General features: G+C 42.2%; 1 protein-coding gene across 8 annotated transcripts in view; it reads right to left on the minus strand.

Moving 5' to 3' along the window:
- The window catches only part of ATP9B (ATPase phospholipid transporting 9B (putative)), a 217,153-nt gene that overhangs the window by 134,556 nt on the left and 69,644 nt on the right, over nt 1-12,953 (minus strand). For all 8 annotated transcript variants that reach the window (XM_032654355.1, XM_032654351.1, XM_032654354.1 and 5 more), the window contains one exon: nt 6,762-6,856. In XM_032654355.1, the coding sequence (XP_032510246.1) occupies nt 6,762-6,856 (95 nt within the window). The remainder of the gene's footprint in view (nt 1-6,761; nt 6,857-12,953) is intronic.

Consider the following 12,953-nt stretch of genomic DNA (forward strand, 5'->3'; position numbering starts at 1 on the left):
AGCGACCTCGAGACCCGTCTTCATTCCCTCTGCTCCTGCCGCCCCGCATTCACAGAGGCTCAGGGCTCGGCTGACACGGGTCTTGCCTTCCCGGCCGCCCACCGGCTCTCAGGAGGGGCAGCTGGCTGTGGGCTCTTCCCCAGGAGAGCTCCTCTCCAGGGGAGCCCCGCCTGATGGGCTGTCTGGAAAGCTCCATCCCTTCAAGAAAACATTCTTCAACAGAGAACAGGCAACACTCTACAACTAATATGGCTTCTCTCCTTCCTAGAAGACATACGGACGACTTGGCAGTTTACATTTCATTTATTTCCTACTCTAACGTAGGTGAGGGACATACAGACTTTCATGTTACTTCAAGCTCCTTGGAGAACAAGTGGGAAATAACTGATTCTAATAAAAATGGTAATCGTAACAACAGTTCTAAACGGAGCAGCCTGCTCTGAGGGCAGTAAAATCCTCCAGGAGAACCAACGGAGAAGCGTAAGCGTACACCACCCAGTAAGAAGAGTAGGAAGTAATCAAAGAAACTCGATGGAAAACAAAATGAAGGAATGATGACAGAGACCACTCTCCACCATTCTTCCCGTCGCCGTTTTAAGACGGAACTTGCGTGGACGCGTGGCTCCCCCTCAGCACGGTCACAGCCAGCCCTCCCCACACCGCTCACCTGGAGGCAGAAGGGTGACGAGGCCGCTGCCCCATCCCCGTGCCCTCCGCTCCCGCTGGCCAGGCTGCAGGGGAGCAGACACTGGGACGCGGCTGAAGGTCACTGACTGCGGACGACAGAGCTGCGCGCTCAGCTGGGACCACCCACCTCTGGGCTGTTAGGTGAGGGAGAAGAAACGTCTCTCTGGATCTGGGATGTATCACTCTAGATCTCAGAGCAGAAAGGGACTTAACACATGGAATGCAGTGCTTCCAGAGCCTTAGGAAGGTTTGAGCTCATGACTGAACCTCCAAACATCACTCTCAGAATGATCCTCTGCCGAAAACACCACGGCCACTATTGAGTTCCAGACGCAGCAGGGGAGCCATGGCTCCAGGCTGCAAGGGAGGCCACTGCCTACACAGCAACTGCCACACAGACCCCTGGGGCTGAGGACAGCACCTGCCAGCTGACAATGCCAGTGGGGCAGAGGGACAGCTCACTCCCATCCTGCCGTGAGAGTTCTCTGAGAGCTCGTTAAACTTGGGGAAGCTCATTCACATGCCTTCAGGTGGGCCTGCAAAATACATGCAGGTTAGAGAGGCTTCACTGGATGAAGGGTGAACACACCAGCTCACCACAGTGGGTCTGCTATCGCAGCTTAGATTATACGTTAACTAATAAAAATTTATGTTCAAGTTAATTAAGCCAGGCTAGTTTACACAAGAAGAAATGCATTGCGTAATAATTTTAGACTTGTGGAAAGACAGCCAACCGACTCCTGGCACAAGGCAAGCTGGAGGATCACTCGTCATTTAAGTCCTACACCGTCACAGTCATTTTCAAAAAATGAAGTTCTCCTATAACAGACTGCCTTTTGATACATGGAAATAAAGAACCGCCTGGCAACAACCCCCGCACTTCCACATGCACATGAACATTTAGAGGAAGGCATTTCATCTAGTACGTTAGACATCAAATGACTGAATGATGGCACAATAATGAGAATGTCATTCGAAGCTTTTCATGATAATTTAAAAATCATTCTGAAGCTTTCAATAATGTAGGAAAGCCTCTGCTATTAGGTCAAGGGCAACATTTGTTCGCATTACTTAAAGGTCATTAAAATACATCTTTAATCATAACATGTGGTTCATTACCAATAAAATTGCCTTTCGTTCAATAAAACTAATTAAATACAAATGGTATTGTTTACTCCTATATGGATCTTTTGAAATACATCAGCGAGTCGTGATTTATTGAAAATTACTGTGCCTTCACTGTCGTTAATAAATTTGCCTGATCACAAGAGCAGAAACACATTCCCACACGTCTCCATGTCCGCGACAGCAAGAAGCCGGACCTGCCGTCACAGGTTTGGATCGGCAGCACCGCTCCAACTAAATTTCAACTCTCTGATCACACTAGGTGCTCTGGACACAACGGAATTCGAGAGCTTATTCTTGGTGGCGTCCTCAGTTCTTTAAAAAGAGCTCTAAGGATTGTAGGTTTAATCATTCTTGGTGTCACTGTGGACACAATGCTCCACTGATGCGACAAACAGCGAATGTCACCAAACACTCCCCAGATCCATCACCTTAGAGACAGAAAAGTCAAAATGAGTGACAGTTATGGACAGCGTAAGCTATTTGATGAAAAACCAAATTGCCTTGTCTATGTCCATAATGAAATTAGAGCTTTCTTTCCTATGAAAAAACGTCTATAGCTAATATGTCAAATTATATGAAGCTACAAATTTAAATTGATGGATGGGGCTTCCCTGGTGGCACAGTGGTTGAGAATCCACCTGCCAATGCGGGGGACACGGGTTCAAGCCCTGGTCCAGGAAGATCCCACATGCCGCAGAGCAACTAAGCCCGTGTGCCACAACTACTGAGTCTGCACTCTAGAGCCCTCGAGCCACAATTACTGAGCCTGCGTGCCACAACTACTGAAGCCTGCACGCCTAGAGCCTGTGCTCTGCAACAAGAGAAGCCACCGCAATGAGAAGACCGCGCACCACGACAAAGAGTAGCCCCCGCGTGCCGCAACTAGAGAAAGCCCACGCGCAGCAAAGAAGACCCAAGGCAGCCAAAAGTAAACAAATAAATTTTATAAATAAATTGATGGATGAATCACAAATTCAGCTAAATTTCCTTTTTTCTAAAATATATTGCCTTTTGGTTTTATGATAATATCAAAACTGAAAACGTTTTCATTTTCCAGTTACTTCACCCAAATGCTTAACACACTCTTTATCAAAGTGTATCAACCACAAAACCCTAGAAGTAGCAGTGTATGAGCTGCGTACTCTGCCTTTCTAAGTAGTTTGCAATTTATACACATCTACATTCCTAATAAAAATGAGGAGACCATCCTTATAACACTGAATACAATAAAATGTACCTCCTGTGATCACGGCAAAGGGAATATTCAAAAATATAGATAACATCATAGTGGAATTTTAAATACCTTCTTAAGATATCGTTTACAAGCAATAAATTATGCATGCTTAAAGTGTACAATTTTCTGCATTTGAATACAAGCACGCACTGACGACACGACCAAGGGGTGGGCATTTCTAGCAGTCCTCTGCACGCCCCTCCCCGACACTAGCCTCTGTCACAGCTGACCCACTCTCCTGGAATCCAGGTAATGCCATCACATACCACATACTAGTTGTTTGGCTTTTCTTTCAGAAAAATTCTAATACAGTATCTTAACAATGCACTTCTTTTCTAACACTCTCGGCGAATTAAATCTGCTACAAAGGATTTTTCTGTGCAACTGCTTCCCAGTGTGCCCTGGAGCACCTGTGACTGCTGGAAGTGAGGTGCAGAGGGACAGACTCCGAGGTGTGGCCTCCAAGCCTGATGGCAAACAGAAACCCTCCAGTCACTTGGGGTTCGTGACCTTTGCTCCCCCTTCAATCCTGGAGAGACCACTTGAGGACGCGCACTAGAAAAACGAGAAAGCACACAGAGGAGGAAAAAGGCAAGCACACAAGAGCAGCGGGAGCCCAGCAATGGGCTCAAAGCACGTTAGAAAGTCAACAGGCTCCACGACTGTCTCAGGATGAAAACTAAACATTCTAACAAGTAGCGTGAGAACTGCAAGCTGGGTGTCTTCAGGGACAAGGCGACGGCACGGCTTTATCTCACCACGCGAAAGAAGGAAGAGCACACAGAAAACGCTGGGAGTCCGAGTGAGGCTGGAGAGAGCAGAGAGGAGGAGCCTGGGCAGAGAAAACTGCGGCCTGGCTGCAGGCTCCAGTAACAAGGGACACTGGCAGCGGTTAAGATGATAAATGAACACTGTGGGAGAACAGCCTTCTGGCACAACACAAAATCCACAAACAAAAAGGAAAACGTATAAATATTTACCTAAACAAAAGTTAATTTTAATATTTACCTAAACAAAGTTATACGGCAAAAGGTATTTTAAAGCGAAAAGTCAGGAAACAGGCTGGGGGAATAGGTTTGCGACACGTACTCACTCGGCAAAGGTTTGGAGAACCCTGCACACTCATACACTAAGGGCGAGAGTTTAAAACTGGAACCTCCCAGGGCAATTTTATAATTGTGCTAAAACAGTGAGCTATTCAGCAAACGGTACTGCTACGACCAGCCAGCAGGTTGTTTTACGTTTGATTTCCTACGCAGAGCTCGACTCCAAACAAATGCTAGCTGGACTGGAGAGTTCACGTGTAAAGGAGGAGTGATTTTAAAGTAACCATTTAAAACATAGTCATGGAGTAGAAATGGTCTAAGCATAAAACCAAAAGCAGTAACTATTTATTTTTTAAAAAATATTTTTATTGAAATATACTTGACATATAACATTGTGTAAATTTAAGGTGTACAAGTCAGTTTGATACATTTACGTATTGTAATATGATCATCACCATAGTAATAATTAGCACTTCTATCACATTACATAAGTAACTATTTTAAAGACTATTATAAAATTACTGTTAGGTCACCTTATATAAGGATGCTAAACTTTTATACGGACAACAGAAACTATAAATGAAAATATTTAGAAGAGATTAAAACAAATGAATGAAAGATGATTAGCAAATTATATATAAAGACCTCTTTAAAAACATATAACAGGGGCTTCCCTGGTGGCGCAGTGGTTGAGAGTCCGCCTGCCGATGCAGGGGACACGGGCTCGAGCCCCGGTCTGGGAAGATCCCACATGCCGCGGAGCGGCTGGGCCCGTGAGCCATGGCCACCCCAACAAAGTTTAAGAACAACTCTTGGAAAGATCAAGTTTATCCACAAGTTACTGAACTAAGAAAATCAAGATCAATAGATTTTGAAGGAAGAAAAAAATATAGTATTTACAATATCCAGCATCCAACTAAAAATTACCAGCTGTGCAAGGAAGCAGGAAAGTGCGACCTGTAACAAGGAGAACATTTTTTTAAGAAGAAACATGCCCAAAATAAGAGACAATGGCATTAACAGACAAACAATAAGTGTTGTAAACTGCTGAAAGATTTAAATGAAACTATGAACATATTAGGGAAGAAAAGTATTCAAACAATAACAAAAATGGGTGACCAGGTGGAACCTGGTTCCAGAGATTAAAAATACAAGATTTGGAATAAAAAAATTAGCTGGGTGGTCTTAACAGAAGACTAGACACTGCACAAGATAAACTTAGTGAATCTAAAGACATAGCAAAATGAGAATTCCCTGATGCTCCAGTGGTTAGGACTCCGTGCTCTCACTGCTGAGGGCCCGGGTTCAATCCCTGGTCAGGGAACTAAAATCCCAAAAGCTGTGCAACTAAAAAAAAAAAAGACAGAGCAGCCGAAACTGTCAAAATTGAGTCACAGAAAGAGAACAAGACTGAGAAGAGAGCAGCAGAAGCTCGACATCTGCAGGAACAGCAAGTCTAACACACTTGTCGCTCGTGTCCCAGAGACAGGGGTCTGCGCAGAAAGGAGGACGGAAAAGAGAAGAAAACCAGGAACCCACAGCTCCAAGAAACCAACAAACTCTAAGCAAGGAATGAATTTCAACCTCGGTACTACCTAAGTACAGGCAATGGAAGATACCTAAAGAAACAAAATACTGCCAAGCCTTATACATGCCAAACAGATTTAGTTTCCAAAAAGTGCAATACTTACAATAAGGAAGGTTCCTGCTATCCACAGTAATTAACTGTAAGCTATGTGCAGTAGCTATTCCTATCAAATCCAACCCATCTAAGGAAAGTGACCAAATCCAGAGGATTCAATTTCCTTTCCCTTAACCAACAACTGCTTGGGTCCAAGGTCATTCTGAAGACCCTCAATCTTTCTTTACTCTCCAGTGAATATCAGCAAATCATGTAAGATAAAGCTTCTCTCATTCAGATAAATCATACGTATAACACAAAACAAACACAAAATGACCACAACCATGATTTTGATTTAAAAAAAAAAAATGTATAGCAGTTTAGGAGGTTCTGAGCACTCATGAGATCTGTTTCAGAGATCACTAAAAACACTGAGATCCGTAAGTACTGTGCCCTCTGGTCCCACCTCTTGCCTGTTCCCCAGGCAGCAAAGGCCAAGCAAGAAGTCCAAAGGTGTCTTTCCCCTTCTCAGTCTGCCGAGACACACAGGAACACTTCAATTCCCCCTCCCTAGGAAGGAACAATTCACTTCCCCTCCACCTTCAAAGGGAAAAGCTGAAGTGGACAGGCTGGTGTCCAAGGCTGGGCTAAGCCCACGCGAGTTCTGCCAAAGCAGTATCTGAAAAGCCTCCTGGGAGTCAGTCAGTTACCAAAAATGGATGTAGCTAACCCCACCAAGAGTTCTCGATTTCAAAGATTACTCACATGAGGGGGGTTTTAAAAATAGAAACAAAAAGGAAAGAGAAAGAAAAGAAAGAAAACCTAAGAGTCAAGCCAAAAGGAACATTTAAAACCATACCTCAAAAAGGTTATGTGCTAAGACACCAGAGAAATTACGTGGGCATAATTTTCAATGAACTTAGTAACGAAGAAATTATTTTAAAACATTATCAACACATTAATTAAGTTGGTATAAACAGAACTGTATCTACTGCACAGAAATGGCCACTACAGTAAATGATGGAATAATGACAGCAACACTCACCCCCAGAGCCGGCAGCCTCTGCGTGCAGCTCACCGCCACTTTCAGCTTCCAGTCAGTTTCACCATCGAGTTGATCAGTTCGAATAAAACATGAACCTTGGAATAAGAGAAGAAAAACTCCTAAGTTACAGGTACTTTAAAGCCACAATTCACAGCACAGTGGGATACAGAAATGATATATCTACAGATTCCCATTAACAAAAATCCTTAAAAGTACTATTTATTTGACTCACAAAATGAGTCTGCTGAAAAGATAGAAGTCATTGTTTATTCACTTGTCTCCTAGTTGGTGTTCTAGACTATTAAGGTTTACTAGTAATAAAGGTTTACTTTATTTTAGAAAGACTACATTGATCATTTCTACCTTTAGCTTATGTTTTGATAATAATACAATAAGTAAATATACAAAAATACCCAAGAGTGTGTGATATAACTTTGCTAATAAAATATATGTACCACTATAAAACATATGCTCAATAATAAAAGCACAGCTAAAATGTTAAAGCCTGAAAAGAGCTACTGTCATACTCACAACCCCATCCAATTTTAAACATAAAAAATATTAAATTACAAAAGTCCATTTACTCTTTGCCCATGCTGTCACACCATTTCTTATAACGTATCCTCTTTCACAACAGCAAAGCACAAAACACATACATACAGGGCAACTGTGCAACATTATTAACCATAACCAAAGGAGTGGGAACACAAAATCAGGGAATCAGCTGAATCCAAGGGAGCACATGCAGCAGTGAAAAAAAAAAAGCAAAGAAAGGAAGGAAGGAAAAAGAAACAGAAAGGAAAAAGAGATGAGAAAGGCCTCCATTTCTACTGAGAAATCTCACTAGGATATATACCATCTAATGAAAAAAGTCAGGTACACAACACTGGGAACAAAGGAACACCAGCTACTGGAGAACAAGGTGGGGAAAGCGTGAGTGTGTGTGTCTGTATGCGCGTGTGCAGGGAGGGACACTACTCACAGGAAGGAAGGGGAAAGGGGAGGGACGGACCAGAAGCAACACCTTTGGGAGTGCATCCTATGTTACACTGTTCACTCTGAGATCATTCATGATTCACATAATTAAAAAGCCAAATCACATCAAAGTTTAAAAAAGTGACCCCGAAAATATAGAAGGAATCAGATAAAACAAAGTAACAAATTAGCAGTGTAACCACATCATGAATTCAAGTGACTTTTGAGGTTTTTCAAAAATTTAACTGTGAAATAAAATAGTTGTAGAAAGCCCCACAAGCATATGTACACCTTACAAATTACTACAAGATAAAGATGTTGTGCACAACTGTGAGACCCCTTAGGAGACGCTGCATGTGCCCCGACCCCACCGCAGCCCCTTCCCTGCTTGTAAAGCAGCAGGACGGTCAGCTGTATGTCCCCGTGCACATGCACCTCCTTAGCACCACTGCAGAGCCCACTCTGGGAACGTCTGTAAAGTCACTTTTCACCCCAGGCCCTCCCACCCCTCCTTCCAATTTGTCTGCTGAAAGGCTGGTTCTGCGTGTTGCTGACTGAACACTCAGGGTCCAGGCCAGCCTGCTCCCCTTCCCTCTGCGGGTCCTACGATGCTGGCTCCTGCACACAGAGCCCAGCTCAGACTCCACTGACCCTCAGCAATGCTGCCCTGCTTCCGTCCAGAGGTACAATGGCCTGCTCTTCTCTGATGCCAACAGCCCTTCATGCTTAATGCCCACTAGAGGCACCCGTTACTGCACCAGAGGGTGCAGAAGGCAGTAGTCTATCCTTCTTTTTCACCTTTTACCTGGAGTAAAATGTAAAAGGAGAGGCCTCTGCTCTTTGGATCCGGTTGGCTCACCTGGTGGGAAAGTTCCTATAAGAAAGCACTGAGGGGCTTCCCTGGTGGCGCAGTGGTTGAGAGTCCGCCTGCCGATGCAGGGGACACGGGTTCGTGCCCCGGTCTGGGAGGATCCCACATGCCGCGGAGCGGCTGGGCCCGTGAGCCATGGCCGCTGGGCCTGCGCGTCCGGAGCCTGTCCTCCGCAACGGGAGAGGCCACAACAGTGAGAGGCCCGCGTAACGCATAAAAAAAAAAAAAAAAAAAAAAAAAAAAAAGCACTGACTCCTGTTGTTATCTACTCACATTTCAAGGCAATGAACCAGTACCCTGCCATCCTCAGAAGGAGACCAATTAGGCATGTGTGTGTGCGTGCGTGCATGTGTGTGTGTGTTTGTGTGTGCTGAATGAGCTCCAGTACTTGAGGAGTTTCACTCCAATGCCATTACTATTATTATAGAGTCTCCAGCTGTCCCACCACTGGGGGACAATCTCCAGAGTTACCACATTATTAGAAGTGTCCAGTGTTCAAAAAAAAAAAAAAAAAAAAAACAACCAAAAACAGGAGAGTATGGCCAACTTAATGGAAAAAACTTAATCAACAGAGACTGTCCTCAAAAAAAGACCTGATGGTAGTTCTACTAAACAAAGACTTTAAAGCAACTGTCTAAAAAGATGCTCAAAGAACTAAAGAAAGATGTGGAGAAAGTCAAGAAAACAATGTATGAACACAATGGAGATATCGATAAAGAGAGAGAAAACCCAAAAAGAAATTCAAGGGCAATGAAAATTTCACTAGAGGGAGTCAAAGGCAGATTTGAGCAGGCATAGCAAAGAATGAGCAAACCTGAAGATAGGACAATGGAAGTGATCCAACCTGAGGAACAGAAGGAAAAAGATGGGAAAAAAGTGAACAGAGACAAATGGACCCACAGGACACTGTCACGTGGACCAACATATGCACTGTGGGAGGCCCAGAAGGACAAGACAGAGAAGAAGGAACAGAGAGAATATCTGAATAATGGCTGAAAACTTCCCAGATTTGATGAAAGACATGAATATAAACTCCCAAGGACCCCAACAAAATCCAAGCACAGAGATACGTTCTTTTGTTGCACTTTGCAGATGCTATGTTCTTTCACAGATTGGAAGTGTGTGGCAACCCTGCATCCAGCAAGTCTATCAGGGCCATTTTTGCCAAGAGCATTTGCTCTATTTGCATCTCTTTGTCACATTTTGGTAATTCTTGTAATATTTCAAACTTTTTACTATTGTTATATTTGTTATGATGATCTGTGATCATTGTTCTTTGATTTTACTATTGTAGTAAAATTGTTACTACAAAGACAAAACTTTTTGTTTTGTATTTTTTAATTAAGGTTGTACTTCTTTTTTAGACATAATGTTACTGCACACTTAATAGACTGAAGTATAGTGTAAACATAACTTTTACATGTACCAGGAAACCATGCCCGTAATATGAACTCAAACAGACCCACACCAAGACACATTATAATCAAACTTTCAAAGACAAAGAGAATCTTGAAAACTGCAAGAGAAAAGAGAATCATCATATACAAGGGATCCTCAGTAAGATAACCACCAGATTGCTCATCAGAAAGAGATGGCATTTCCATGGAAGCCAGAAGGCAGTGAACCAATCAACTCCAAGTGCTAAAAGAAAAAAACTGCAACCAAATATCTTCAATCCAGCAAAACTGCCCTTTGAATGTGAGGGAGAAATCAAGACATTCTCAAGTAAACAAAAGCTGAGGAAGCTGGTGACCACTAGACCTGCCCTGCAAGTGCTCAAGGCAGTCTGGTAGGTGAAATGAAAGGCCAGTAGACAGTAACGTGAAGCTGTGTGGAGAAATAAAGATCTCAGTAAAGGTTATTAATGCATGGCAATTATAAAAGCTAGTATTATTGTAAGAATAGTCTGAACTGCACTTTTTCTACACGATTTAAGAGATTAATAAATTTAAAGAAAGTATTAGTCTAAAAGCCAGAATTACTGTAACTTGGTTTGTAACTTCTAATCTTGTTTTCTACATAATTTAAGAGGTTAATGCATTTAAAATAATTATTAGTTTATGTCTTGGGAACACAGTGTATGAAGATGTAATTCTGTGACATCAACACCTGAAAGGATGGGGATAGAACTATAAAGGAGCAGAGTTCCGAATATACACAAAAGGGAATGAGAAAGGAATTTAAATATTTTACTACGAAATATCAACCAGAAAAGACAGTAATGTAGGAAATGAAGGAAAAAAAAAAAAAAGCTATAAGGCATAAGGAAAACAAACTGCACAATGAAAGAAGTTGCTGCTTATCAGCAATGACTTTAAACGTAAATAGGTAAATATTCATCAGACTCCTACCAAAGACAGAGACTGGCAGAATGGACAAAGGCGCGATCCAAGCACATGCTGTCTGCAAGAGACTCACTTACAAAGATACAAAGAAGCTGGAAGTGAAAGGATGGAAGAAGATATTCAATGCAAAACAGTACAGCAGTTTCTAAAAAAGTTTTTTAAAGAATTACCATATGACCTAGCAATCCCACTTCTGGGTATAGGCCCAAAAGAACTGAAAGCAAGGTCTGAAAGAGACATTTGTGCACTCATGTTCATAGCAGTATTATTCACAATAAATAAGACATGGAAGTAACCCAAGTGTCCACTGATGGATGAATAGATAAGGAAAATGTTGTATATACATACAATGAAGTATTATTCAGACTGAAAAAGGACAGAAATTTTACAATATGCTACAACATGGATGAACCTTTAGGACATTACACTCAGTGAAACAAGCCAGTCACAGAAAGACAAACACTCATGAGTCCAGTTACCTGAGGGTCTTAGATTGTCCAAGTCATAGATAGAAAGTGGAACGGTGGCACCAGGGCTGGGGCTTATGTGAATTTTATGTTACGTGTGTTTGAACACAGTGAAAAAGAAAAAAAAAATAAATTCACTTCAAAAGTAAAACCATTCACCAACCTTGGAAAAAAATTACTATAATGCTACAGTAATCAAGACAGTGTGGTATTGGTGAAAGAGTAGACATAGATGAAGGGAATAGAATATAGAGAACCTTTAAATAGAACTCCATAAATATAGTCAAGTAATCTTTGACAAACTAGCAAAGGCAGTACCATTGAGCAAAGATAGCCTTTTCAACAAATAGTGATGGAACAACCAGACATCCACACACAAAAGAAATGAATCTAGTCACAGACCTACACCCTTCATAAAAAATTAACTCAAAATAGATCACAGACTTAAATGCAAAACTATAACAGTCCTAGAAGATAACCTAGGAGAAAACCTAGATGACCTTGGGTATAGTGGTGCCTTTTTAGATACAACACCAAAGACGTGATCCATTAAAAAAAAAAAAAAGCAAAAACTGATAAATTGGACTTCATTAAAATTTAAAACTTCTGGGGCTTCCCTGGTGGCGCAGTGGTTGAGAGTCCGCCTGCTGATGCAGGGGACACGGGTTCGTGCCCCGGTCCGGGAAGATCCCACATGCCGCAGAGCGGCTGGGCCCGTGAGCCATGGCCACTGAGCCTGCGCATCCGGAGCCTGTGCTCCGTAACGGGAGAGGCCACAACAGTAAGAGGCCCGTGTACTGCAAAAAAAAAAAAAAAAAAAAAAAATTTAAAACTTCTGTTCTGCAAACGTATCAGCAAGAGAATTAGAAAACAAGGCACAGACTGGGAGAAAATATTTGCAAAAGACACATCTGATAAAGGGCTGTTACCCAAAATATATAAAGAACTCTTAAAACTCAACAATAAGAAAACAATCCAGTTAAAACATGGGCCAAACCAGAACAAAGAAGATACAGAGATGGCAAATAAGCATATGAAAATATGCTCCACATCACATCATCAGAGAAATGTAAGGTAAAACAACGAGACACCACTCCATACCTATGAGAATGGCCAAACTCCAGAACACTGACAACACCAAGGCTTGCGGGGATGTGGAGCAACAGGAACTCTCATCATTGCTGGTGGGGATGCAAAATGGTGCAGCCACTTCGGAAGACAGTTTGGTGGTTTCTTACAAAGCTAAACATAATCTTACGATACGATCCGGCGATTGCACTCCTTGCCATTTACCCAAAAGAGCTGGGGAACTCATGTCCACACAAAATCCTGCATGCAGATTTTATACGAGCTTTATTCATAACTGCCAAAACTTGGAAGCAACCAAATGTCCTCCAGTAGGTGAATGGATCAACTATGGTAAATCCAGACAATGGAGAATTATTCAGCAATACAATGAAATGAGCTATCAAGTAATGAAAAGATAAGAAGGAACGTTAAATGTTTATCACTAAGTAAAAGAAACCAATCTGAA

Source organism: Phocoena sinus, chromosome 14 (assembly GCF_008692025.1).
Source record: "Phocoena sinus isolate mPhoSin1 chromosome 14, mPhoSin1.pri, whole genome shotgun sequence".
Classification (NCBI taxonomy): domain Eukaryota; kingdom Metazoa; phylum Chordata; class Mammalia; order Artiodactyla; family Phocoenidae; genus Phocoena; species Phocoena sinus.